General features: G+C 46.3%; 2 protein-coding genes across 2 annotated transcripts in view; both read left to right on the top strand.

Moving 5' to 3' along the window:
* Positions 1 to 893: 893 nt before the first annotated feature.
* selenol (selenoprotein L) lies at positions 894 to 17,353 on the top strand. Its single transcript, XM_068017195.1, has 9 exons — positions 894 to 1,044; positions 1,814 to 1,892; positions 2,575 to 2,628; positions 3,238 to 3,283; positions 4,627 to 4,751; positions 5,294 to 5,408; positions 6,790 to 6,912; positions 14,857 to 14,994; positions 16,141 to 17,353. Exons 1-6 carry the CDS (start codon positions 939 to 941, stop codon positions 5,364 to 5,366), a joined length of 483 nt encoding a protein of 160 aa, XP_067873296.1. The 5' UTR covers positions 894 to 938; the 3' UTR covers positions 5,367 to 5,408; positions 6,790 to 6,912; positions 14,857 to 14,994; positions 16,141 to 17,353.
* Positions 17,354 to 23,063: 5,710 nt separating this feature from the next.
* epm2a (EPM2A glucan phosphatase, laforin) overlaps positions 23,064 to 27,652 on the top strand; it is a 38,034-nt gene continuing 33,445 nt past the window's right edge. The window contains exon 1 of the mRNA XM_068020200.1: positions 23,064 to 23,430. Coding sequence (XP_067876301.1) covers positions 23,190 to 23,430 — 241 coding nt within the window. The 5' untranslated portion in view covers positions 23,064 to 23,189. The remainder of the gene's footprint in view (positions 23,431 to 27,652) is intronic.

Genomic DNA, 27,652 nt, shown 5'->3' with positions numbered 1-27,652 from the left:
CAAGCGTCTGCTGCCCTTTCCTTTTAGGTGGTAGAGGTCACGGGTTTGGAAGGTGCTGTCGAAGGAGCCTTGGTGCGTTGCTGCAGTGCATCTTGTCGATGGTACACACTGCTGCCACTGTGCATCGGTGTTGGATCGGGTGCCAATCAAGCGGATGCTTTGTCGAGTTTCTTGAATGCTGCCGGAGATGCACCCATCCAGACAAGTGGAGAGTATTCCATCACACTCTTCTAATAAAAACAAATTACTGCAGATGCTGGAAATCTGAAATAAAAACAAGAAATGCTGGAAATACTCAGCAGGCCTGTCAGCATCTGTGGAGAGAGAAGCAGAGTTAACGTTTCGGGTCAGTGACCCTTCAGAACTGGCAAAGGTTAGGAAATGTAATAGGTTTTAAGCAAGTAAAGTCGGGGTGGGGTAAGCGATAACAAAAGAGGTGTTGCTGGGGCAAGGTCACAGAGAATAACTGACCAGAAGGTCGTGGAGCAAAGGCCAACAGTATGTTCATGATGTGTTGAAAGATAAAGCGTTAGGACAGAGAGGGTGTGAATTGACAGTCAAATGAACAGCCCCGGCCCCAAGCACAAATATGAAAAAAAACAGTGGGTAGGTACAGTAGAAACAAACTAAACAAAATAAAATAAACAAAAAAAGAAAAAAATAACTAAAACTAAAAAGGGGGGCCCGTCACACTCATGACCTGTGCCTTGTAGCTGGTGGACAGGCTTTGGAGAGGTAGGAGGTGAGTTACTTGACTGCTTGAAGAGACAGTGAGGGATACAGGTAAAAGTACAGACTAGAAAAGAAGCAGGAAAACGGTTACAGAAAGCAAGCCTTGTATTGATTGACACAATCACATTCACTGTTCCCTCTGTGTTCCTCCCTCTCCCTCCAGGCTGCATCTAGGCGGAAGTGCGGCCTGAGAGTGAGCGCCAGTAATGGAGGGAGCGGGACGAGGAGAAGCGGGGCTGCTGCGGGCCCTCGGCGAGCTGTCGCGGGCCGGTTGGGAGATCCTGGCCGTGGCGAGGGCGGAGAGCAGCGGAGGTGCGGCTCCCCGGTTAAAGGGCCGGCTCTCGGGGAGGGAGGTGTCGAACCTGTCACTTTAACCTACAGGTTGTGCTGCATTGCTACATTCATGAGACACACATGGCGGTGATGCAGTCTCATCCACAGCCTTTCCTCCAACCCCCACCCCAGTGCCAGCCCCCAGCTCCTGCCCCTTGCCCAAGGGCCACTGTATTCTGTTGCCACAGTTACTAAGAAGAACCTGGACATCTGGTGGGGAGGCCAGACGCAGATCTCTCCATTTTATGATGAAGAGACCTGAGGTGCCAACCTGCCTCCCCTTCTCTATCTTCCTTCCCCACTTTGTGTTGCCACAGGTGCCATTTGTCCCACTGCAATTTCCCAATTTAATATGCAAGGGAGGGGAGGATCGAGAAGCTGAAGTCTCTGTACCGACTAGGAGGCTGCAGATTGTGGGGTGGGGTGGGGTAGGGGGAGGGCATCAAATCGCGTTCCTTTTGGAGAGTGGACCCTGTACAGGCAGCGTCCTGGGACATTGAGGGGGGCAACCTGTGACTTCAGTTTGTACAATTTCGCTGGTTTCCCTTCTTAAGATAAAGCCTTGATTAAGCTTCTGAGATTTTGGAGCCACTTCATTGGTGACAGTCTAAACATTCCTTGCCTGTGCAGTTGTGTCGTGTGGCGACGCTGCTTATTCTTAATCCTACTCGTCCCTTTTTCAACTTCCCAGGTATCCCTGAACGTGTCTTAATTCCACATCCCTTTTACTTGTGGTTTTTTTTTCCAGAAATGTTGCAAGGGTTTGTTGCCCAGAAGATAGGTTGGCTGGCTGGAATGATTCACTTATATGCGAACTTTCTCAACACGTAAGTAACGGAGCCAGTTCCCTCGTATGGTTGATGATTTTTAAATGTGGTCAGCAACATAAAGAGCTTGCATTTATATAGCATCTATCATGACCTCGGGACGCCCCAAAAGCTTTGCAGCCACTGAAAGTGTAGTCACTGTTGTAATATAGGTAACACGGCAGCCAATTTGCACGCAGATAGATTCCACAGAGATCAATATGATAATGACTAGATGGTCAATTTTAGTGACGTTGGTTGAGGGATAACTATTGGCCAGAACACCAGAAAGAACCTGCCTTCTCTTCTTCGAAACAATGCCATGGGATCTTTTACATCTACCTGGGAGGGCAGACAGTACCTGGCTTTAATGTCTCATCGAAAGGCAGCACTGAGCTTCCTCAGTACTGCACTGCCAACCTTCATTATGTATATAAGTCTCTGGAGTGGGGACTTGAACCCACAACCTTCTGACTCTAAGAGTGCTACTCACTGAACCACAAACAGTTTCTCATGGTCCCCATGTCAAGACACACCTTCATGATGGTTGCCCTCAATTGCCATCAGGCTGAATAATGTACAAACTGAATCAAGGTGAAGCAATCAAGGGACAAATTATACTTTCTAATATAAACCTCAACAAACAAAAAAAAGTCAATTTTTTTTTATGCTAATCGAAGAATGTTTTTTCCCTCAACTAAAGTTTGCATGTGCACAAAAGAAGTGAAGCTGAAGACTTGTGGAAGACATTTTACCAGTAAGTACTCTGAGAGATTGTTAAGATGGATAAACAAGTTGCGGGTTTGGAACTTGTGTTGCCTCTTTGATGAGAGTAAGCATGGGAGCAGGAGGAGGCCATTCAGTCCTTCGACCATGTTTGCCATTCAGTTAGATCATGGTTGATCTGTATCTTAACTCCATCTACCCACCTTAGTTCTGCCTCTTAATATTCTTGCCTAATACAATTCTGCCAGTCGCGGTTTTGAAATTTTCAATTTATTCCCCGTCGCCGTCCCCACCCGCCGACAACCTCAACAGCTTTTTTGGGGGGAGAGTTCCTGAATTCCACTATCCTTTGTGTGAGGAATTGCTTCCTGACATCACCCCCGCATGACCTAACTCTAATTTTAATGTTATGCCCTCTTGTCCTGGAATCTCCCACCAGAGGAGATTTTTTCTCTCTATCTACCCTAAAGGCACCTTCAATCATTGTAAACACCACAATTAGACCACCCCTTAATCTTCTTTACTCAAGGGAATACAAGCCATGCAGGATGGGGACTGACAGCTACTGCTCAGTTTACATGTGTTGAGTACAATATATTGGGCACTAGTCATCTAAAACGATTTATTTTTTATTTGGCAGCTCTGCTTCTGTCCGGGATCAGGTGGAAGATTTGTTGCAGCTTGAGGTAATTCTGCTTTGGATTTTAAGCTTTACATTGACCTAATATATATATATATTATATATATACACACACAAACATACATACACACATACAGTGTCTATTGTTTGATTGTTGAGTTAATTTTTGATGCACTGCCATCTTTCCTATATAACCACTTCACCAGATTTGTTTTGAAATGTCAGGGGCAATTTAAACCAAACTCGCTGGGCGGGAATCCCAGGGATCGGGTGGAACACCGGTTTTATACTCTGTCCAATATTGACTCCAATGGAGAGTAAATTCTGATGGGGTGTGAAACCAGCTTTGCACCTGATCCCGTTCATTTCCTGACAGTAGTTTAGGTTAAAAAGTACCCACCAGAGTTTTGCTTCAACCTGTGAGTTTCCTCCAGATTTCTGAGAATGGATTCACATTACACCCGATCCCTGGGATTCCTGCCATGAGTTTGGTTAAAATTGCCCCTGATATTTCAAAACAAATCTGGCGAGGTGGTTATATAGAAAAGATGGCAGTGCATCAAAGATTAACCCAAAATTCAAACAATCGTCACTATATGTGTATATGTACAGCCAAGGGATGGATGCAAAGTGTTTCTTTCTTACTCAGCACCGCCCTTACCATGTTACAGTGTAAACGCAGTCTAATTCTGTACCGAGGGGCCGTGGGGTGGGTGCATCCTCCGGTTACTTTTGGACCTTAACGCCTGGATTATGTCCCTCAGGTTTAATGTCAATGCGAGGCTGCTTTGCACTGCCAGTAAATTTGTAGTATAAACGTCTGCTAATCCAGCCTACAATGAAGCCTTACAGCCATCGGAACTTGTTGGTGACAAGTGAATCTACTGTTGAGGAATTGGCCACCGAGAAACTCGAGAAACGAAAGGACTTAAATTTATATAGCTCCTTTCACATCCTCAGCATACCAAAGCACTTCACAGCCAATGAAGTACCTTTTGAAGTGTAGTCAGCTAATATGCACACAGTAAGTTAGTTAGTCCTTTATTCCTTGCTTTCACAAGGTCATCAGATTAAACCATCTGTCTGGATGCTTTGCTCTTTCCTTGATCATTTGTTCATTCTCAGGTTGTGGGCGTCACTGGCGAGGCCTGTATTTATTGTCCATTGTGAAGGCGGTGGTGGGTCTTGTCCTTGAACCACTGCAGCCCGTGTGGATTGGAAGTTCCAGGAGTTTGATCCAGTGATGATGAAGAGGAAGGCGATATATGTCCTGAGTTGATCTCAGACCATTTCTAACAAAATATTTGGAAGAGTGGGGGAATCATTTATTTTCCATTCAGTAAACTCCTGTCACACTAACTGGCACCTGTCATGTCTCTGTGATCCTAGTTGGAGTGGAACAGTTTCCTTAGCGATGTGGATGCCAGATTAAAGACAAACTGTTTCCAGGCCCAGCTGAGATTGGGAACACAGGTTCCTGGAAGCATGACATTCACCGATGCCAGAAGCGGGAGGTAAGTGCTTGTACTAACTCTGGGAACGCTGGGGAAAAACATCCCTGAATACATGGCAGGAAAACCCATCAATTAACCACCTAATGATCCCTTTGATAACTCATCTGCTTTAGTAAGTTGTTTGGATAATGTATGCAGCTCTAGTACCCCACACATCTTTCACCATCAAACTTTGATAAAAGCACAAGAGCAATCAGGAATGAGAATAGGCCATTTGGCCCTTTGAAGCCTATCCCTTTAGTTCCTTTAACTCTCCATCACAGCTCATCCCTCTAATATCCTGACTCTCCCATTGAAGCCCATCTCTTCAGTCTCCGAACTCTTCCATTAAAGTACATTTCTTCCATTCCCCAACTCTCCCAGTAAATTCCATATCATCAGTTCCCTAATTCTCCCATTGGCCCATCTCTTTAATCAACTCTCATTGAAATCCAGCTCTTTTATAAATGCAAGTTCTTGCTTATAAAGTGAGTGCGGTAAGTAGGAGATGAAAGGGAGCAGGATAAACACCTGGCTTCTCCTCATATTGGTTTCCATTTTAGAGAAGTTCTACTTGAAGAGTTCCTGCATCATCGGGAGAAGTTGCTGCTGGTCTTGCTGAGGCATTTTGCCTGATTACCGTGACGAGATCACCTGGCACAGCTTCAGAAGAATCAGGTACCCACCTCTTAAATTTAAATTTAAAGCGACCACATTTAAAGCGGGCAAATAATGCAAACCATTTTAAGTGCACTGGCTGTTTTGAGCAGTGAGAGGTGTTTGGGTAGTTTGCATCTGGTTATGGTGCAGTTACCTGGGAAATGTTATCCCCTCTAACCAGTGTTAGCCAATACTGAAGGTGTATGAAGAAATTGTGAACATTAGTGATTGGCAAATGTGTGAACAGAGGCAGCTTTCAAGTCTCCATTTTCTTCTTTAAAATTAGCTGCTAGTAGAGGATTTCACCTGCTCAAGTGATATCCGAAAACCCACTTTCATTTCCAATATTTCCCGATTGAAATAATTCTATGTGAGAGGTTAATGGGGACAGTTTGCAATTAAAGGCAGTCTTTCAGACAGTTTGCAATTAAAGGCAGTCTTTCAGACAGTTTGCAATTAAAGGCAGTCTTTCAGACAGTTTGCAATTAAAGGCAGTCTTTCAGTACCTCTTGCTTACTGACACAGAAAGTAAGTTTCCCTGCAACATGTGAATATTGTGTAGCATATTTAATGTTCAGTTTTAATTAGATGGCATAAGAAACAAAAGTGACAATGTGATTCATCTGTAGCAGTGTACAGGGTTATAAACAAGCATCAACTTGCGTTAATATAGCGTCTTTAATGCCCAAGGCACTTCACAGGAGCATTATCAGACAAAACTCGACACCGAGTCAAAGAAGTAGATTTTAAGGAGTATATTAAAGGAGGTTGAAAGAGGTAAAGAGACAAAGAATTAGGGAGGGAATTCCAGAACTTCGGGTGTAGGCACAGCTGCCAGTGGTGGAGCGATTCAATTGAGGATGCACAAGAGGTCAGACACAGAGAGCTTGAAGATGGTTATGGGGCTGGAAGAAGACACAGTGATAGAGAGGAGCAAGGAAATGGAAGGATTTGGAAACCGGATGAAGATTTTAATATTGAGGCATTACGGGACTAGGAGCAACATAGGTGTATATCCGCCGTTCCATTGTTCCACCATTGGTGGCCATGCCAGCAGCTGCCATAAGCTCTCGAATTCCCTCCTCCAACCTTGCCACCTCTCTACCCTCCTTGAAGATGCTCCTTAAAACCAACCTCATTGACCAAGCTTTTGGTCACCTGTCCAAATATCTCCTTATGTGGCTCGGATTTTTGACTGATAGCCAATGTTTCGCGAAGCTGCCTGGTGTGTGACTGTGCAGCAATCTGGGACGTACTGTGCAATGCAACAAACAGGCCACAGACAACAAAGAAAAATTCGAGGCAACATTGCTGATAACACTCCCAGGTGCAATATAAATGCAAGTTGTTATTGAATGGGAAGCCCTGTTAATTGTCTGGTTTGTTGTGTTTGCCACAGAGCTGTCTTGATGCTGTGCCGCTGAAGATTCTGGTGATCTCGTTTGGCTGTCGTGAAGGAGCAGTCCAGTGGCTTCAGGAGTCCAAGTGTCCCTACGACATGTTGCTGGATCCCAGTCGTCAGGTGCTCTACATTTAAATGTTTTCAACATTTTCCAAAGTAAAGATGGTGATCCTAACCAGGATACGATAGAATCGTACAGAATTCAAGGAGGCCATTGGGCCCATTGTGCTTGTGCCTGCACTGGCTCTTTGAAAGAGCTTCCCAATTAAACTCACTCTCCCTACCCTTTCCCCATTAGCCCTGCAAGCTCCACCCATCCAATTCCCTTTTGAAAGTTACTATTGAATCTGCTTCCACCACCCTTTCAGGAAGTGCATTCCAGATTATCATAACTTGCTGTGTAAAAAAAAAAAATTCTCCTCACCTCTTTCCTAGCCCTTTTGCCAATTATCTTAAATCTATGTCCTCTGGTTACTGACCCTCCTGCCAGTAAAGCAGCTTCTCCCTATCTATGCGATCAAAACCCTTCATAGTTTTGAACACCCCTATTAAATTTCCCCTTAACCTTAAAATAAAAGCAAATTACTGCGGATGCTGGAAATCTGAAATAAAAACAAGAAATGGTGGAACCACTCAGCAGGTCTGGCAGCATCTGTGGAAAGAGAATCAGAGTTAACGTTTCGGGTCAGTGACCCTTCTTCGAAACTGACAAATATTAGAAATGTCACAGGTTATAAGTAAATGAGGCGGGGGTGGGGCAAGAGATAACAAAGGAGAAGGTGTAGATTGGACAACGCCACATAGCTGGCCAAAAGGTCATGGAGCAAAGGCAAACAATATGTTAATGGCGTGTTGAAAGACAAAGCATTAGTACAGATAGGGTGTTAACGGACTGAAGATTGAACAGCAGCAAGTACAAACATGAAAAAAACAGTGGGTAAGCAAACTGAACAAACTAAGATGAAATGAAATAAACATTAAAAAAAAAAAATTTTAATGTAAAAAAGAAAAAAATAACTAAAAATAAAAGTAAAATGGGGGGCCCGTCATGCTCTGAAAGATCATTAACCTTCTCTGCTTTAAGAAAACCAACCCCAGGTTCTCCAGTCTCTCCACAGAACTGAAGTTCCTCTCCCTGGTGAATATCTTAATTAATAGTCTGTTAGTGATTAATTCTATTTGTGTGTGTGTCTCTCTCTCTCTCTCACACACGTAAGACCTGTGTGCACTTTGACCCTGTACTAACTTTGTATTTAGTATTAATCAAACTGCAGTATGTTTTTGAGATAATTTGCTTAAGCCACCTGCAGTTTGAAATGAGTGAAGATGAATCGTGTTAACTAGGGTTGTAGATAGGATTTTAAACTAATTAGTGGGGGGAGGGTTCAATTGAAGGGAAGTTTAAAAAATCAAAAAGAAATGAGAGAGCAGAGGTGCAGGGTAGTGGAGAGGTGAACGATAATCAAAGTGTGATAGGAAGGGGCAGAAAATATAAGCAGAAGAGTGCAGCAGAAATTCGAACCAGAATGAGTAATAATGGAAAAAAGTCAAAGCTTAAGGCTCTTTATCTGAATGCATGCAACAAGATAGATGAGTTGACAGCACAAATAGAAATAAATGAATATGACTTGATAGCTATTACAGAGACGTGGTTGCAGGGTGACCAAGACTGGGAACTCAATGTTGAAGGGTATTTGACATTCTGGAAAAATAGGCAAAAAGGAAAAGGAGGTGGGGTAGCTTTGTTAATAAAGGAAGGTATCAGTGCGGTGGTGAGTAGTGATATAGGTGCAATAGATCGTGATGTGGAATCAGTTTGGGTGGAAATAAGGAATAGCAAGGGGAAGAAGTCAAGGGTGGGAGTTGTCTATCGGCCCCCTAAGAGTTGACTCACTGTAGGACAAAGTATAAATTGGGAAATAATGGAGGCGTGGAAGAAGGGTGCTACAATTGTCATGGGTGATTTTAATCTGCATATTGACTGGACAAATCAGATTGGCAGAGGTAACATGGAAGACAAATTTATAGAGTGCATCAGGGATTGTTACTTTGAGCAATATGTTGCAGAACCTACCAGGGAACAGGCTATTTTATATCTAGTAATGTGTAATTCTTTCTTTTGGGCCTCCTTATCTCGAGAGACAATGGATACGCGCCTGGAGGTGGTCAGTGGTTTGTGAAGCAGCACCTGGAGTGGCTATAAAGGCCAATTCTGGAGTGACAGGCTCTTCCACAGGTGCTGCAGAGAAATTTGTTTGTTGGGGCTGTTGCACAGTTGGCTCTCCCCTTGCGCCTCTGTCTTTTTTCCTGCCAACTACTAAGTCTCTTCGACTCGCCACAATTTAGCCCTGTCTTTATGGCTGCCCGCCATAAATGTGTAATGAGGTAGGATTAATAAGAGATATCGTAGTTAAGGATCCTCTACGGGGAAGCGATCACAGCATAGTAGAATTTCAAATTCAGTTTGAGGGTGAGCAACTCAGGACTCAAACTAGTGTCCTCAACTTAAACAAGGGCAATTACAAAGGTATGAAGAAATAGTTGTCTAAAGCGGACTGGGAAAATAGACTAAGGGGAAGGTCATTGGATGAGCAGTGGCTGACATTTAAGCAGATATTTCATAACACTCAGCAAAAATTCATCCCGGTCAAAAAGAAGGACTCGATGAGAAGGATGAACCACCCGTGGTTAACAAAGGCAGTCAAGGAGAGTATCCAATCAAAAACTAAGGCAGACAAAGCGGCAAAAACTAGCGATAGGCCAGAGGATTGGGAATTTTATAGGAACCAGCAGCGGATGACTAAAAAGCTAATAAAGAGGGAGAAAATTGATTTTGAAGGTAAATTGGCAAGAAATATAAAAACGAACAGCAAGAGATTCTACGGGTATATAAAAAGAGAGTAGCTAAAGTGAGTGTGGGACCTTTGGAGGATGTGACTGGAGAATTGATAACAGGGAACAGGGAAATGACAGATAATTTAAACCAATATTTTGCATCGGTCTTCACAGTGGAGGGCACTATAAACATCCCACAGATATCAGATAAGCAAGGAGCTAATGGGAGGAAAGCTCTTGTAACAGTCTCTATCACGAGGGACAAAGTATTTGACAAACTAATGGGACTAAAGGCAGACAAGTCGCCAGGACCTGATGGCCTGCATCCAAGGGTTTTAAAGGAAGTGGTTGCAGGGATAGTGAAGGCATTGGTCAAAATATTCCAGAACTCACTAGATTCCGGAAGGGTCCCAGCGGATTGAAAAACCGCTAATGCGATGCCCCTGTTCAAGAAGGGAGGGAGACTAAAAGCAGGAAACTATAGGCCAGTCAGCCTAACATCGGTCATTGGGAAAATGCTGGAGTCTGTTATTAAGGAAGAAATAGCAGGGCATTTAGAAAAGCTTAACGCAATCAAACAGAGTCAACATGGTTTTTTAAAAGGGAAATCATGTTTGACAAATTTGCTCGAGTTCTTTGAGGATATAACAAGCAGAGTTGATAAAGGGAAACCGGTAGATGTAGTGTTTTAGTTTTTTTTTAGTTTTTAGAGATACAGCACTGAAACAGGCCCTTCGGCCCACCTAGTCTGTGCCGACCATCAACCATCCATTTATACTAATCCTACACTAATCCCATATTCCTACCTGTCCCTATATTTCTCTACCGCCTACCTATACTAGGGGCAATTTTATGATGGCCAATTAACCTATCAACCTGCAAGTCTTTGGCATGTGGGAGAAAACCGGAGCACCCGGAGGAAACCCACGCAGACGCAGGGAGAACTTGCAAACTCCACACAGGCAGTACCCGGAATTGAACCCGGGTCGCTGGAGCTGTGAGGCTGCGGTGCTAACCACTGCGCCACTGTGCCGCCCACAAATACACAAATAGTGTATTTGGATTTCCAGAAGGCATTCGATAAGGTGCCACATAAAAGATTATTGCACAAGATAGAAGCTCACAGTTTTGGGGGTAATGTATTAGCATGGATTGAGGATTGGTTAACTCACAGAAGACAGAGAGTCAGGATTAATGGGTCTTTTTCAGGTTGGAAAGATGTAACTAGTGGAGTGCCACAAGGATCAGTCCTAGGCCCTCAATTATTTATTATCTATATTAATGACTTGGGGAGGAGGGGGCAGAGTGTAATATATCCAAATTTGCTGATGATACAAAAATAGGTGGGAGGGCATGTTGTGATGAGGACATAAGGAATCTGCAAGGGGATGTAGCTGGGTTGAGTGAGTGGGCAAAAACTTGGCAGATGGAGTTTAATGTAGGTAAGTGTGAGGTCATGCACTTTGGTAGGAAGAATCAAAAGGCAGACTATTATTTAAATGGAGAGAGACTTCAAAAAAGTGCAGCACAGAGGGATCTGGGTGTTCTTTTGCATGAAACACAAAAAGTTAACATGCAGATGCAGCAAGTAATTAAGAAGGCAAATGGAATTTTGGCTTTTATTGCTAGGGGGTTGGAGTTTAAAAATAGGGAAGTCTTGTTACAACGGTACAGGGTGTTGGTGAGGCTGCACCTGGAGTACTGTGGACAGTTTTAGTCCCCGTATTTAAGAAAGGATATACAGGTATTGGAGGCATTTCAAAAGGGATTCACTCGGCTGATTCCTGGGATGAAGGGGTTGACTTATCAAGAACAGCTAAACAGGTTAGGCCTTTATTCATTAGAGTTTAGAAGAACAAAGTGATTCTTGACAACCCAGCCGGCCGCTGATGTCATCATACTGCACCAAGCTGCGCACATGCGCAAACGGGCTCCTGCTGCTCTATGTGCGTGCGCTGCGTTCCGCAATCCAAAACCGGTTGGCGCATGTGGAGATAACGTCATCACGTAACGCAAGGAAGCGTGGGAGAGAGTGGGGGGGAGACGAGGGAGAGAGCCGGGGCGGGGGGGGATGCGGGGAGAGAGTGGCCCAAGTCCTTAGTGGCGGCGGGTGCGCTATCCTCCTCCCCCCACCCTGCCCGCTTTCTGTCCCCGCCCCTCCCGCTTGCGCCCACCCCCTCCCCCGATACCCGCTCTCTCTCCCCCCCCCACCCCACTCCCCCCCCGCCTGCTCGTGTTCTCTGGCCACTGTGTGCTGCCATGGGTTTACGTTGCCTTTGTGTGATTATTTGAGCAGCACCATCTTTAGTCCTGGCAGCTGCCTGAACGTCGCAGACTGTGGCGTTTTAGTGGAACAGGCTGCATTTGCACATGTGCCAGTGCAGCGCCACCTAGTGGTTACATTGTCAGCAAACGCAGCCATAGAAGAATGAGGGGTGATCTTGCTGAAAATGGTACATGATTCTGAAGGGGCTTGACAGGGTAGATGTCGAGAAGATGTTTCCACTCGTGGGGGAATCTCGAACTAGGGGACATAGTTACAGAATAAGGGGACACTCATTTAAAACTGAGATGCGAAGGGATTTCTTCTCTCAGAGGGTAGTGAATGTCTGGAATTCTCTACCCCAGAGAGTTGTGGAGGCTAGATCACTGAAAGTATTTAAAGAGGAGGTAGATAGATTTTTGAAATATCGGGGAGTTGAGGGCTATGAAGAGCTGGCACGAAAGAGGAGTTGAGGCCTGGGACAGATCAGCCATGATCTTATTGAATGGCCTACTGCTGCTCCTATTTCTTATGTTCTTATGAAAGTTTATGGCAGTTCTGTTTTCCTCTCAGGGACCCAACTCTCTTTACCTATGCCTATTTTTTTTTCTTTTCTTCTCTGTCTGCAGCCTGTTTTACAGCTTTTCATTCTCCAATTTCATCTCTCCCTGAAGATGCTGCCTGACCTGCTGAGTATTTTCAGCACTCTCTGTTTTTATTTCAGCTCTCCCCTCCTCTTGTTTCATGTTCCTGTTCTCTCTGCCCTGTCTGCTTCTGCTTCCCTTTGTTTCTGGCCCTTTCTCTCTCCTTTCTTTCTCCTCTGTCGCTTCTGTTGTGAGTAATAGCCAGCTCTTTAGAGCAGGTTTGCTTCACCCTAGGCTACTACTGACTTCCATGGTTACTGCATTCTAGACAGAACAAAACTATTCCAGTTTTATTATTCTGACTCCATGTCTGCTTCATCATCAAGACTGCCGACCTCCACCTCTGTGACATCGCCCATCTCCACCTCTGCTTCAGCTCATCTGCTGCTGAAACCTTCATCCATGCCTAATAACCTCCAGACTTGACTGTTCCAATGCTGTCTTGACTGGTACCCCATCTTCCACCCTCCCTAAACTTGAGCTCATTCAAAACTCTGCTGCTTGTATTCTAACTCTCAGCAAGTCCTGTTCACCCACCACCCCTGTGCTCGCTAGCCTACACTGTCTCCTGGTCCAGGAACATCTTGATTTTAAAATTTTCGTCCCTGTGTTCAAACCCCTCCATGGCTATATAAATGCATTTTGTTGTTCCACTTTGCCTCCTTTAGTGCTGCACTTTCATGTCCCACAGTGATCCCTTGTCATATAACAAAAGCTGCCCAAATGGTTCAGTGGGTGATTGCCTCGCCCCTCTTGGAGTACTGGGACATACAGAAGCACCTGGTTCTCGAACCCTGATCTGGGACAGTGGTTGATCTTAAGGAGAGGTTAAAAGCAGATATAATATAGATGTTCAAAATCATGAATAGTTTTAATAAGGAGAAATGGTTTTCAGTGGCAGTAGAGTTGGTAACTAGAGGACACAGATTTAAAGTAATTGGAAAGAACCAGAAGGAAAGTTAGGAGAATTTTTTTTTTTTGCATTGTGTTATTATGGTCTGAATGCGCTGCCTGAAAGGGTGGTGGAAGCAGATTCAATAATAACTTTCTAAAGGGAATGGGATAAACACTTAAAAAGGAAAAATGTGCAGGGTTGCGGGGAAAGAACAGGGGAATGGTACTAATTGGATGGCTCTTTCAAAGAGCCAGCACAGGCACGATGGGTCGAATGGCCTCCTTCTGTACTGTATCATTCTGTCTAACAGGATGGGAATCACTGTTCTCTGCTTTCCAACACCCTTTCACTAGGAGCAGTGGTTACAGGTTTAAAGAAATGATTGGGGAGAATGACATACTGTGGTTAGTCTCTCGACTGGCATCTGCTCCCTCAGCACACTATTCAAATGTAGAAAGTAAACCTAATTATGTTTTAAGATTATTAAACTGTTCCTAATTTGAAGTGTTTTCTCCTTGAAATCACAAAACCTGATCTAGATTAATTGAGGATTCCTTGAAAAGGTCAGAAAAGGTGAGAGTTTATAGCCATTAGCTGGGGGACTGATGTAGAACTCCCAGGTTTGAAGGGAAGTGATCAGCTGCCCGATGTAGAGTCTTCCTAATTTTCATTCCACCCAGCTACCTCCCAGATGCAGAAGACAACAAACAGCAACAACCTGTGTTTACATAGTACCTTTAATGTTGTAAAATGTCCCAAGGTGCTTCATTGGAGCACTATCAAACAAAATTTGACACCGAGCCACATAAGGAGGTATTAGAATAAAAGCAAAATACTGCAGATGCCGGAAATCTGAAATAAAAACAAGAAATGCTGGAAATACTCAGCAGGTCTGTCAGCATCTGTGGAGAGAGAAGCAGACTTAACGTTTCAGGTTAGTGACCCTTCATCAGAAACCTGCAAAATTCTAATAGGACTGGACAGACTAGATGCAGGAAGGATATTCCCGATGGCAGTCCAGGACCAGGGGTCACAGTCTAAGGATAAGGGGTAAGCCGTTTAGGACTGAGATGAGGAGAGATTTCTTCACCCAGAGAGTGGTGAACCTGTGGAATTCTCGACCACAGAAAGCAGTTGAGGCCAAATCATTAAATATATTCAAGAAAGAGTTAGATATAGTTCTTATGGCTAAAGGGATCAAGGGATATGGGGAGAAAGCGGGAACAGGGTACTGAGTTTGGATGATCAGCCATGATCGTATTGAATGGCGGTGCAGGCTCGAAGGGCCGAATGGCCTACTTCTGCTCCTATTTTTCTTTGTTTCTATTTTTTCTATGTATGTCAGCAAGGAGCAGGGGTTTGAACATCTACCCCACTGTGTCCTGCAGAGTTCTAGTAACATCTAAATCTCACCTGTTCCTCCGCAGTTGTACCATGCGTTTGGTTTGGGAGCATCTGTTGAAAAGGTCTGGAATGTCGGCGTGCTTTCCTACTATGCTGAGCAAATAGTCTGCAGTCGTTCCTTACCGAAGGCATTTGAAAACATTCAGGATGACCCTCACCAGGTGAGCTAAGTGCGACCTGTTAAATCATCAGATAAAGGTTATATACAAAAGTCAACATCATTTACCCGAATGTTGAGCACCTCCAACATCTGAACTGGCATTTCCAAAATGATACTACAGATTCTAGCCTTTTGCCAAGATCTTGCTGTCTGTTCCTTCTTACTTTGCTGCTCCCTGTGGTCAGCTGCAGTCAATAATCGTTGGAAATAGAGTGAGAAAAACATCTGAAATGTGGGCAGCTCCTTGTGCTCCCAGTCATTTGCAATGAAGGTAAGTGTCAGTCTTGGCCTCAATTGGTAGCACTCTCGCCTGTGTCAGAGAAGGTGGGTTCAAGTCCCTGTCCAGAGACCTGAGCACAAAATCAAGGTCGACACACCCAGTGCTGCACTGTCAGAGGTGATGTCTTTCAGATGAAATGTTCAACCAAGGCCCTGTCTGCTCTCTCAGATGAAATATGACCTGGCACTATTCGAAGAAGAGCAGGGGAGCACTCTCTGGTGCTTTGGCCAATATTTATTGCTCAGCCAACATCACTAAAACAGATTATCTGGTTATTATCATATTGCTGTTTATGGGAGCTTGCTGTGTGCAAACTGGCTGCCACATTTTCAACGTTACAGCAGGTGAGCACGCTTCAAAAATTACTTAGTTGACTGTAAAGTGCTTTGGGATGTCCTGCGGCTTTGAAAGGCACTTTATAAATGCAAATTTTCTTTTAGCATAAAAAAAATTAGTTTAAACAAATCCCATAAAGATATATATTCTAGTGCCTAGTATATTACTTAAATTCAGAGCAATTTTATCTACCATCAGTTCATCGCTTTGGTATTTTAAATGAATTTCTCGCGATGTATAATAATTATATGTAGTGAGGGTTAAGGGGAGATATAATAGAAGAGTTCAAAACTATGAGAGGGTTTTGATTGAGTAAATAGGAAGAAACTGTTTCCACTGGCAGATGTATTTAAGATAATCTGACTACACTTCAAAAGTATTCATTGGCTATAAAGTGCTTTGGGATATCATGAAAGGAGCTATAGAAATTCTTTCTGGTCTGTGCTTGTTTGTGAGTGAGGCTGACAGGCAGGGCCTCACTGCAACAAATCTCCCCTAAGTTGGGATTTCATTATTTTTCTTCCCTGACAGCTTGGTGGTGACTTTGGTTTGAATCAACACGGGACCGTGATCTTCTTCCATCCCAGCAGCAACCCAACTGACAGACCTGATTTAGCAGAAATACTGCTGGCCATGAAGTAAAGTTGCTCTTATAGCAAGAAAATCTTTAGTTGGAGAGCGAGTTTTAATAAGGAATAACCCTGATTCTACATTCTTGCTCTTTGTCAAACTAATTAACACAAAAAGACAAAGTGACTGACAAATAATTAGCCATTGGTTCACTGTCTTAAAAGCAGCAAGGTTATATTTTCTTCAGGGCACTTGTTTGTCAGTAAGGAGGGGTGTGGTCCACAGGTATCCAGGAGAAGGTTGTGGATGGAATGCAATTTGATTCCAAACTGTTCCAATTTACAGCAGAACTTCTTCACGGTGCTTGCAGGAAGATTGGCTGAGGTCGGGGTGGGTGGGGGTTGAGAATCCCACTCTCATTGTGATCTGCTGTCCCTTTAAACAAATGGCCAGGATAAATTGGAGCCAGAGACCCTCTGAATTTCCTTTTTGCGTTACCCCCAAGAGAGTGCAAGAGGAAAATCTACCCTTCGAAAAAGAATTAATTTAGAACTGTATGCAGCATCTGAATCGGGAAAAGGCAAGTTAAACTGTCTGCAGTAATATAAAAGCAAAATACTGCGGATGCTGGAAATCTGAAACAAAAACAAGAAATGCTGGAATCACTCAGCAGGTCTGGCAGCATCTGTGGAAAGAGAAGCAGAGTTAACGTTTCGGGTCAGTGACCCTTCTTCGGAACTGTCTGCAGAACTGGCTTGGGAAGTTTAACTGATTTGTCTTTGGTCACTGTTCCTTGAAAAATGAAGTAATTGTCAGGAATTTGGTGTTTTTTAATGGGATGTGTGGGAGGTGGTGAACAGCCCCTGGCTGCTGTTTTAAAAAGGGAGCCAGGTCCTTGCCTGTTTTGTGTGAATGAAGGTAGTGCGATCACTCAGGGCATCTGAATGGTACTGCTCGATGTAATAGTAAGACAGGTAGGTACAACTCCTTAAAGCATGAGGTGTCATCTTCAAAGTGTCCTGGCTGTGAATGATAACGCCGCGTTTAAACAATGTGCTTTAAAAAAAAGTTCAATAAATTCTGACTTTGTGGAGACAGTGGATTCACATTGCTGTGATGGTCCCAAAACATTTTGTAGGCAAATCAATAAATACATCTTTACAAATTGAAACAATTTTCTCTGTGTGAAGTTTGTTCCATGCTCTCTGCTATTGTTCCTAATTTGTGAAAATGTTAGTCTCTCTCAAAGCTCGTTGGTATTTGTTATATATTTGGTTCTTTATGCTGCCACCTTATTGAGTCTAGCCAGAGAGGTTCTTAGACTGTACTGTTTAAACATTAATCTTTATTGTATAGTAACTATATACACTCCACACTAGCTTGTGTGTCTCCATCAAAAGCCACGCTGTAACTGTTCTCGCGTCTCTCCTACATGATCTCTTACCTCATCCTGGTGGGCAGTAATCTTTACATTCTCTCAAGATTAACCCTTTGATACCCTTATACTACAGTATAAGGCTCCGTCACTTCACAGGGTCACAACATTGTTATTTTGGTACCAATAGGCATAGTCCTCATGACTTAAACTATCGGAGGATTCCACTTGTGAGTCCGAAGCAAGAAGCCATAAATATAAGGTAATCAATAATAAATCCAATAGGGAATTCAGTAGAAACATCTCTACCCAGATGAGAATCTGGGACTTGCTACCACAAGGAGTAGTTGAGGCATTTAAGGGGAAGCTAGATAGGTACATGAGGGAGAAAGGAATAGATGGATAGAGTGAGAGTCACTGTTAGAGTGAGATGAAAAGGGGTGGAGGGAGGCTTGTGTGGGGTATAAACACTGGCATTGACCAGTTGGGCTGAATGGACTGTTTCTGTGCTCTAAGTACTAGATAAACTGCAATGCTCAGGCAATTTTGCTTATTGTACAGTCTTTACGCCAACTAAGTCTTTAGTACAGCTAGCTTTACTGTCTCTCCACAGGTGAGAACCCTTGTTGGAGAAATACCCCAACACAAAGCTCACAGTTAACATAGGAATGGGAGGATGCCATTTTTTATTATTCATTTCATGGGAAGTGAGCATCACTGGCATGGCCAGCATGTGTTACCCATCCCTAATTGCCATGGAGAAGGTGGTGGTGAGCTGCCTTCTTAAACCGCTGCAATCTTTGGGGTGCAGGTACATCCACAGTGCTGTTAGGAAGGGAGTTCCAGGATTTTGATCCAGTGACAGTGAAGGAACGGCGATATAGTTCCAAGTCAGGATGGTGTGTGGCTTGGAGGGGAACATGCAGGTGGTGGTGGTGTTCCCATGCATCTGCTGCCCTTGTCTTTCTAGGTGGAAGAGGTCATGGGTTTGGAAGGTGCTGTCGAAGGAGGTTTGGTGATTTGCTGCAGTGCATCTTGTAGATGGTACACACTGCTGTCACTGTGTCGGTGGTGGAGGGAGAGAATATTTAAGGTGATGGATGGGGTGCTAATCAAGTCGGCTGCTTTGCCCTGTATGGTGTTGAGTTTCTTGAGTGTTGTTGGAGCTACACCCATCAGGAAAGTGGAGAGTATTCCATCACACTCCTGACATGCCTTGTAGGTGGGGAGTCAGGAGGTGAATTACTCGCCACAGGATTCCCAGCTTCGGACCTGCTCTTGTAGCCACAGTATTTATATGGCTACTCCAGTTCAGTTTTTGGTCAAGGCTGAAGGCACTGGATACTGCAAAGGCTATGGGTCCTGACAACATCCCGGCTATAGTACTGAAGACTTGTGCTGCGGAACTAGCTGTGCCCCTAGCCAAGCTGTTCCAGTACAGCTACAACACAGACATCTACCCAGCAATGTGGAAAATTGCTCAGGTATGACCTGTCCACAAAAAGCAGGACAAATCCATTCCAACCAATTGGATGTTGACAGTATGGGATTCAGCGATGGCAATGCTGCTGAATGTCACGGGGTGATGGTTAGATTCTCTCTCCTGGGAGATGATCATAGCCTGGCACATGTGTGGTGCAGATGTTACTTTCCACTTATCAGCCCAAGCCTGAATGTTGTCCAGGTCCTGCTGCATATGGGCATGAACTGCTTCAGTATCTCTCCCTGGCACCCCTCCCCTAGCTTCCTGTCCTCACAAACATCACTCACCCACACATCGCTGACTGACGAAAACCCACAAGCTGGTTGAAACCATTTGTGCTGCACCTCACTTACCACTCCATCATGATATGTTCAATACACCTACTTCCAACTCGGTGCCCCATATGGAGCAACCTTCCTGAGCAACATCTACCAGCAGACATCCTTTGGATCAAGGAATGGAAAACATGGGAAGTCACTGCCCAGTTCCTTGTGACAAACCCCATCTATCGAATGACTGGTTTTGAATTAGCATGGCAAGAGTGGTCCTTGCTAAACAGGTTCAGGACAAGCCAGGGCCCCTGTGCAGCAAACCTCCACCAGTACAACCCGTTATCCATTTGTGGAGAGACACAAACAATGCTGCATGTTACCGAGCAGTGTCCTCTACCGACTAAGTGACGGACAGACTATTCACCTTAAAATCAGCAAATGAGGAGGCTGTCACTTGGCTCCAGGGATTTGCATTCACTAAATAATAAAAAAGAAAGTATCTGAAGGGTTGCAAATGGTGCTGAACATCATACAATCATCAACGAACACCTGCACTTCTGACCTTATGATTGAAGGAAGGTTATTGATGAAGCAGCTGAAGATAGTTGGGCCTAGGACACTATCCTGAGGAACTCCTGCAATGATGTCCTGGAGCTCAGATGATTGACTTCCAACAACCACAACCATCTTCCTTTGCACTAGGTAAGACTCCAACCAGTGGAGAGTTTTCCCCATGATTCCCATTGATCTCAGTTTTGCTCGGGCTCTTTGATGCCATACTTGGTCAAATGCTGCCTTGATGTCAAGGGCAGTCACTCTCACCTCACCTCTTGAGTTCAGCTCTTTTGTCCATGTTTGAACCAAGGCTGTAATGAGGTCAGGAGCTGAGTGGCCCTGGCGGAACCCAAACTGAGTGTCACTGAGCAGGTTATTGCTAAGCAAGTGCTGCTTGATGGCACTGTAAATGACACCTTCCATCACTTTACTGATGATTGAGAGTAGACTGATAGGGTGGTAATCAGCTGGGTTGGACTTGTCCTGCTTTTTGTGTACAGGACATAACTGGGCAATTTTCTACATTGCCGGGTAGATGCCAGTTTTGTCGCTATACCAGAACAGCTTGGCTAGGGGTGCGGCACATTCTGGAGCACAGGTCTTCAGTACTATTGCCGGAATATTGTCAGGGCCCATAGCCTTTGCAGTATCCAGTGTCTTCAGTCGTTTCTTGATATCACCCGGAGTGAATCGAATTGGCTGAAGTCTGGCATCTGTAATGCTGGGGACTTCAGGAGGGGGCCGAGATGGATCATCAACTCGGCACTTCTGGCTGAAGATTGTTGCAAATGCTTCTGCCTTATCTTTTGCACTGATGTGCTGGGCTCCCCCATCATTGAGGATGGGGATATTTGTGGAACCACCTCCTCCAGTTAGTTGTTTAATTGTCCACCACCATTCACGACTGGATGTGGCAGGATTGCAGAGCTTAGATCTGATCGGTTGGTTATGGGATTGCTTAGCTCTGTCTATCGCATGTTGCTTACGCAGTTTGGCATGCAAGTAGTCCTGTGTTGTAGCTTCACCAGGTTGACACCTCATTTTGAGGTATGCCTGGTGCTGCTCCTGGTATGCTCTCCTGCACTCTTCACTGAATCAGGGTTGGTCTCCTGGCTTGATGGTAATGGTAGAGTGGGGGACATGCCGGGCCATGAGTAGATAGAGAGAAACTATTTCCACTGCTGGGGGAGTCTAATACAAAAAACATAATCTTAAAATCAGAGCCAGGCAGTTCAGGAGAGATTTTAAGAAACACTTCTTCAAATAAAGGGTGGTAAAAGTATGGAACTCGCTTCCACAAAAAAAAACGTAGAAACTGGTTCAATTTTAAATTTGAGATTGATAGATATTTGCTAGCCAAGGGTATTAAGGGATGTGGTGCCAAGGTGGGTGGATAGAGTTAGGATACAGATCAGCCAAGATCACATTGAATGGCATAGCATGCTCAAGGGGATGAATGGCCTACACCTGTTCCTTTGTCCTTAACCCTAAAGTAGGGAGGATGATTAACTGAAGAGGAATGTATGTGTCTTAAGGAAGACACAGGTTAGTCGATTGGGCAGAAAGATGTCAGATCGAATTAAATCCAAGCAACCTGAGGTGACACTTTTGAGAGGAAGACTGAGAGGATTCTCCACTACATGTACCAACTTTATAAGGAGCAAAGAGATTTAGCATTTCTAATACACAAATCTGTAAAAGTGGGAGGACAAGTTGAGAAAGCTGTAAAAGAAGTCCAGGACATTTTAGGTTTTAGAAATAGTGGCATCAATTAAAAGTAAAGAGGCAATGTTAAGCCTATAAAAATTATCGGTTAAATCACAAGAAATTTGCAAGTTTTTTACATTTTCAATGGAACTACACTTGCTATTCTTCAGCCTTGCAAGTATCACCTTCAGCATTTACTCAGTTTGGAAAAATATCAGGTAAAGCATCACTAATTTATTCCTTTAGTTTCTTCAGGACACATCCCATTTGGCACAGGAATCTTCTGGGGATTTAATCCTTCCAGTTTCTATATAACTCACTAGTTGTTCATGTCTACAGTGCAATCTCTTGTGCTGTTTGTCATTGTACATTATAAAGACTTAAACATTACAGCTGGAAACATGCAATTTATATATTTTTTAAAGAATCCTTGTACAATCACTGCATTTATTTTTAAAAATCCATTCAGGAAATCATCAGAATCCTTTAATTTAAAACATTCAAAGTTTACAGCCACCATTAACCGAACAGGTAGCAAAATGGGAATTATTCTAGAAATTGCCCCCAGGTGAAAGCTCCACCTCCAGAGATGTGAACACACAGTCTAGGATGACACGCTTGGAGGTGTTGCTGTCTTGCATTAAATGATAAACTGAAGCCCCCAATGTTCAGGTGGACATAAAAGATGAAGAAAAGCAGGGTTCTCCTGGTGTCCTGTCTAACATTCCTTCCTCTACGCACACCACCCAAAAGGATTAACTAGTCTTTATCTCATTTTGTGGGATCTTGCTGAAGCACAAATTGGCTGCTGTATTTTCTTACTCAGTGACTTCACCTCAAAGGTTTATCATTGACCGTGAAGTACTTTGGGTCATTATAAGGATGTGAAAGGTGCCATATGAATGCAAGTCTTTCTTTACTTTGACAATGCATTCTAAACTGGGCACAGTACAATGACATGCACCTGGAAATTTCTGGCACAGGTGAAATGGCAGTAGCACTGGGCCCTCTCAGTTCCCTCCAACCTCACTGCTGGGGTTTCACAGAATGATCACCAAATAGGATCACTTCCCTCTGTCAACCTCTCCCAGAGCAAGATCCACCGGAGCTGCATGTTTAAACATTTGTTAAGAGATAGAGAGAGCAAAGATCATAAAGTTTGGAGAGAAATACACAGTAAAATTTTGAGAGTAAATTTGGGAGAGATACAGACAGTGAGATATGTAAAGTTGGGAGAGAGGTACACAATAAAATGTGGAGAGTTAGGTTCGGAGAGGGATCCAGACAGGAAAGTGAGTACTGAGTATTGAGCAGGTGATTTGATCTGATGTTGTTTAGTAACTTGTCCTCCCCATGTCTCAGGCTGTAAATACTCCGGAGCTATTTTGGGTGACTGGACAGCGAGTGGGACCCAACCACTGTCTCTCCCACAGCTCATTCGCTGTTTGCTGCAGTTGACGCCGCACAAGAATCCAATAGGTGTCGGGGAGAGAGGCGGAGGCTCTGTCTGTCTGTCTGCTGTCTGCCTTGTCCCTGGGTTTAGTTTCACGACTCCCCATCGCAGGGGGACGCTTTGAGATTGACACTGTCGGATTGAAGCGGAGCCTGCAAGCTCGCAATGTTGCTGAGGTTTGGGGTGGTGGTGACTTTGGAAGAGCACGATGTCCAGCTGTTTGTGTGCGGTTCCAGGCCGGAGCTGGGACACTGGGATCCCGGGCGAGCGGTGCCGATGGTAGCGGCTGGCAGTGCGGTGAACGAGCCCTCCTACTGGACTGCCGAGGTTCTGCTGCAGGAACCCAGCAGGGAAACATTCTGGTTCAAGTTTGCCAAACGGATCCGTGGCCAGTTCATTTGGGAAGGTACTGGGCACTGTCACTGGACACTGTCATTGGGCTCCAGAACACTGGACACTAACAGACTCAAGGGCACCAACTGACCAAGGGCACTGACTGACCCAGGGCACTGACTGGACACTAACAGACTCAAGGGCACCAACTGACCAAGGGCACTGACTGACCCAGGGCACTGACTGGGCACTGACAGACTCAAGGGCACTGACTGACACTGGGCACCGACTGACCAAGGGCACTGACTGACACTGGGCACTGACTGACCCAGGGCACTGACACTGGGCACTGACTCAAGGGCACTGACTGACCCTTGGCATGGAAGGACACTGGGCACTGACTGATCCTGGGCACTGACCGACACTGGGCACTGACTGACCCTGGACACTGACTAACACTGGGCATTGACCGATACTGGACACTGACAGACACTGGGCACTGACTGACCCAGGGCACTGACTGACTCTGGGCACTGACTGACCCAGGCACTGACACTGGGCACTGACTGACCCAGGGCACTGACTGACTCTGGGCAATGACTGACCAAGGGCACTGACTGACACTGGGCACTGACTGACACTGGACACCGACTGACACTGGGCACCGACTGACCAAGGGCACTGACTGACACTGGGCACTGACTGACCCAGGGCACTGACACTGGGCACTGACAGACTCAAGGGCACTGACTGACCCTGGGCATGGAAGGACACTGGGCACTGACAGATCCTGGGCACTGACCGACACTGGGCACTGACTGACCCTGGACACTGACTAACACTGGGCATTGACCGATACTGGACACTGACAGACACTGGGCACTGACTGACCCAGGGCACTGACTGACTCTGGGCACTGACTGACCCAGGCACTGACTGACACTGGACACCGACTGACACTGGGCACTGACTGACCAAGGGCACTGACTGACACTGGGCACTGACTGACCCAGGGCACTGACACTGGGCACTGACTCAAGGGCACTGACTGACCCTGGGCATGGAAGGACACTGGGCACTGACTGATCCTGGGCACTGACCGACACTGGGCACTGACTGACCCTGGACACTGACTAACACTGGGCATTGACCGATACTGGACACTGACAGACACTGGGCACTGACTGACCCAGGGCACTGACTGACTCTGGGCACTGACTGACCCAGGCACTGACACTGGGCACTGACTGACCCAGGGCATTGACTGACTCTGGGCACTGACTGACCAAGGGCACTGACTGACACTGGGCACTGACTGACACTGGACACCGACTGACACTGGGCACCGACTGACCAAGGGCACTGACTGACACTGGGCACTGACTGACCCAGGGCACTGACACTGGGCACTGACAGACCCAAGGGCACTGACTGACCCTGGGCATGGAAGGACACGGGGCACTGACTGATCCTGGGCACTGACCGACACTGGGCACTGACTGACCCTGGACACTGACTAACACTGGGCATTGACCGATACTGGACACTGACAGACACTGGGCACTGACTGACCCAGGGCACTGACTGACTCTGGGCACTGACTGACCCAGGCACTGACTGACACTGGACACCGACTGACACTGGGCACCGACTGACCAAGGGCACTGACTGACACTGGGCACTGACTGACCCAGGGCACTGACACTGGGCACTGACTCAAGGGCACTGACTGACCCTGGGCATGGAAGGACACTGGGCACTGACTGATCCTGGGCACTGACCGACACTGGGCACTGACTGACCCTGGACACTGACTAACACTGGGCATTGACCGATACTGGACACTGACAGACACTGGGCACTGACTGACCCAGGGCACTGACTGACTCTGGGCACTGACTGACCCAGGCACTGACACTGGGCACTGACTGACCCAGGGCACTGACTGACTCTGGGCACTGACTGACCAAGGGCACTGACTGACACTGGGCACTGACTGACACTGGACACCAACTGACACTGGGCACCGACTGACCAAGGGCACTGACTGACCCAGGGCACTGACACTGGGCACTGACAGACTCAAGGGCACTGACTGACCCTGGGCATGAAAGGGCACTGGGCACTGACTGATCCTGGGCACTGACCGACACTGGGCACTGACTGACCCTGGACACTGACTAACACTGGGCATTGACCGATACTGGACACTGACAGACACTGGGCACTGACTGACCCAGGGCACTGACTGACTCTGGGCACTGACTGACCCAGGCACTGACTGACACTGGACACCGACTGACACTGGGCACCGACTGACCAAGGGCACTGACTGACACTGGGCACTGACTGACCCAGGGCACTGACACTGGGCACTGACTCAAGGGCACTGACTGACCCTGGGCATGGAAGGACACTGGGCACTGACTGATCCTGGGCACTGACCGACACTGGGCACTGACTGACCCTGGACACTGACTAACACTGGGCATTGACCGATACTAGACACTGACAGACACTGGGCACTGACTGACCCAGGGCACTGACTGACTCTGGGCACTGACTGACCCAGGCACTGACACTGGGCACTGACTGACCCAGGGCACTGACTGACTCTGGGCACTGACTGACCAAGGGCACTGACTGACACTGGGCACTGACTGACACTGGACACCGACTGACACTGGGCACCGACTGACCAAGGGCACTGACTGACCCAGGGCACTGACACTGGGCACTGACAGACTCAAGGGCACTGACTGACCCTGGGCATGAAAGGGCACTGGGCAATGACTGATCCTGGGCACTGACCGACACTGGGCACTGACTGACCCTGGACACTGACTAACACTGGGCATTGACCGATACTGGACACTGACAGACACTGGGCACTGACTGACCCAGGGCACTGACACTGGGCACTGACTGACTCTGGGCACTGACTGACCCAGGCACTGACACTGGGCACTGACTGACCCAGGGCACTGACTGACTCTGGGCACTGACTGACCCAGGCACTGACACTGGGCACTGACTGACCCAGGGCACTGACTGACTCTGGGCACTGACTGACCCAGGGCACTAACTGATACTGGACACTGACACTGGGGATGGAGGACACTGGGCACTGACCAACACTGGGCACTGGCTGATACTGGACACTTACTGACACTGGGTACTGACAGACCCTGAGCACTGACTGCCACTGGGCATCTACTGACACTGGGCACTGACAGACCCTATGCACAGACTGACCCTGGGCACGGAAGGACACTGGGCACTGACTGATCCTGGGCACTAACTGACCCTGGGCTAAGACACCAGGCACTGACTGACACTGGGCATGGAAGGACACTGGGCACTGACTGATCCTGGGCACTGACCGACACTGGGCACTGACTGACCCTGGACACTGACAGATACTGGGCACTGACTGACCCTGGGCACTGACAGACACTGGGCAGGGAAGGACACTGGGCACTGACAGACCCTGGGCACTGACTGACTCTGGGCACTGACTGACACTAGGCACTGACAGACCCTGGGCACTGACTGACACTAGGCACTGACAGACCCTGGGCACTTATTGACTCTGGGCACTGACTGACACTGTGCACTGACAGACCCTGGGCACTGACTGACACTGGACATTGACAACCAATGGGCGTTAGACTTTGGGCATGGACAACACTGGGCACTTACTGACACCAGGCACTGACGGACCCTGTGCATAGACTGACCCTGGGCACGGAAGGACACTGGGCACTGACTGACCCTGCGCAAAGACACCAGGCACTGGCAGACCCTGTGCACAGACTGACAACGCAACCACTAGATGACGCAGCACTTGCACATGTGCAAATGCAGGCTCTTCAACTGGGACATCAGTGTCTGCGACATTCAGGCAGCTGCCAGGATTAAAGATGGCGCTGCTCAATTTATCACAGGAAAGGCTTATGGCTACATTGTTCTAGCAAACTAACCTTACATTAAGTTGGATGGAAGCCCAGTAATATGCTGCTATGTAGCTCTTGGATACTAACTGTAATCCTCAGATCCATTTAATATTCCAGTAATCCTATTAAATACAACAGCAATTTTATGACTGAATTTCTATTGGAAGATAGTGAATTGTCATCCCGATCGAAAATCGGGCAGAGTATAAAATGTGCTGCCAATTCGTTATCGTGATTTGTTTATATGACTGACCAGATTTGATTTCACCCGAACGCAGCTACTAGCTCCCACCCCACTGGCCGCTCTCCCTCCTTGGCAACTCGCTTTCTCCCCCTCCT

Source organism: Heterodontus francisci, chromosome 3 (genome assembly GCF_036365525.1).
Source record: "Heterodontus francisci isolate sHetFra1 chromosome 3, sHetFra1.hap1, whole genome shotgun sequence".
In the NCBI taxonomy this organism is placed as follows: domain Eukaryota; kingdom Metazoa; phylum Chordata; class Chondrichthyes; order Heterodontiformes; family Heterodontidae; genus Heterodontus; species Heterodontus francisci.
The sequence above is the reverse complement of the archived record's forward strand: the minus strand, read 5'-3'. Positions and strand labels throughout refer to the sequence as shown.

Bases quoted from the DNA above. Each gene is read 5' to 3' on its own strand.
- selenol (XM_068017195.1), top strand. From the start codon at position 939: ATGGAGGGAGCGGGACGAGGAGAAGCGGGGCTGCTGCGGGCCCTCGGC. The intron at 1,045-1,813 runs GTGCGGCTCCCC...TTTTTTTTCCAG, and splicing joins GAGGGCGGAGAGCAGCGGAG to AAATGTTGCAAGGGTTTGTT. The intron at 3,284-4,626 runs GTAATTCTGCTT...CTGTGATCCTAG, and splicing joins AAGATTTGTTGCAGCTTGAG to TTGGAGTGGAACAGTTTCCT.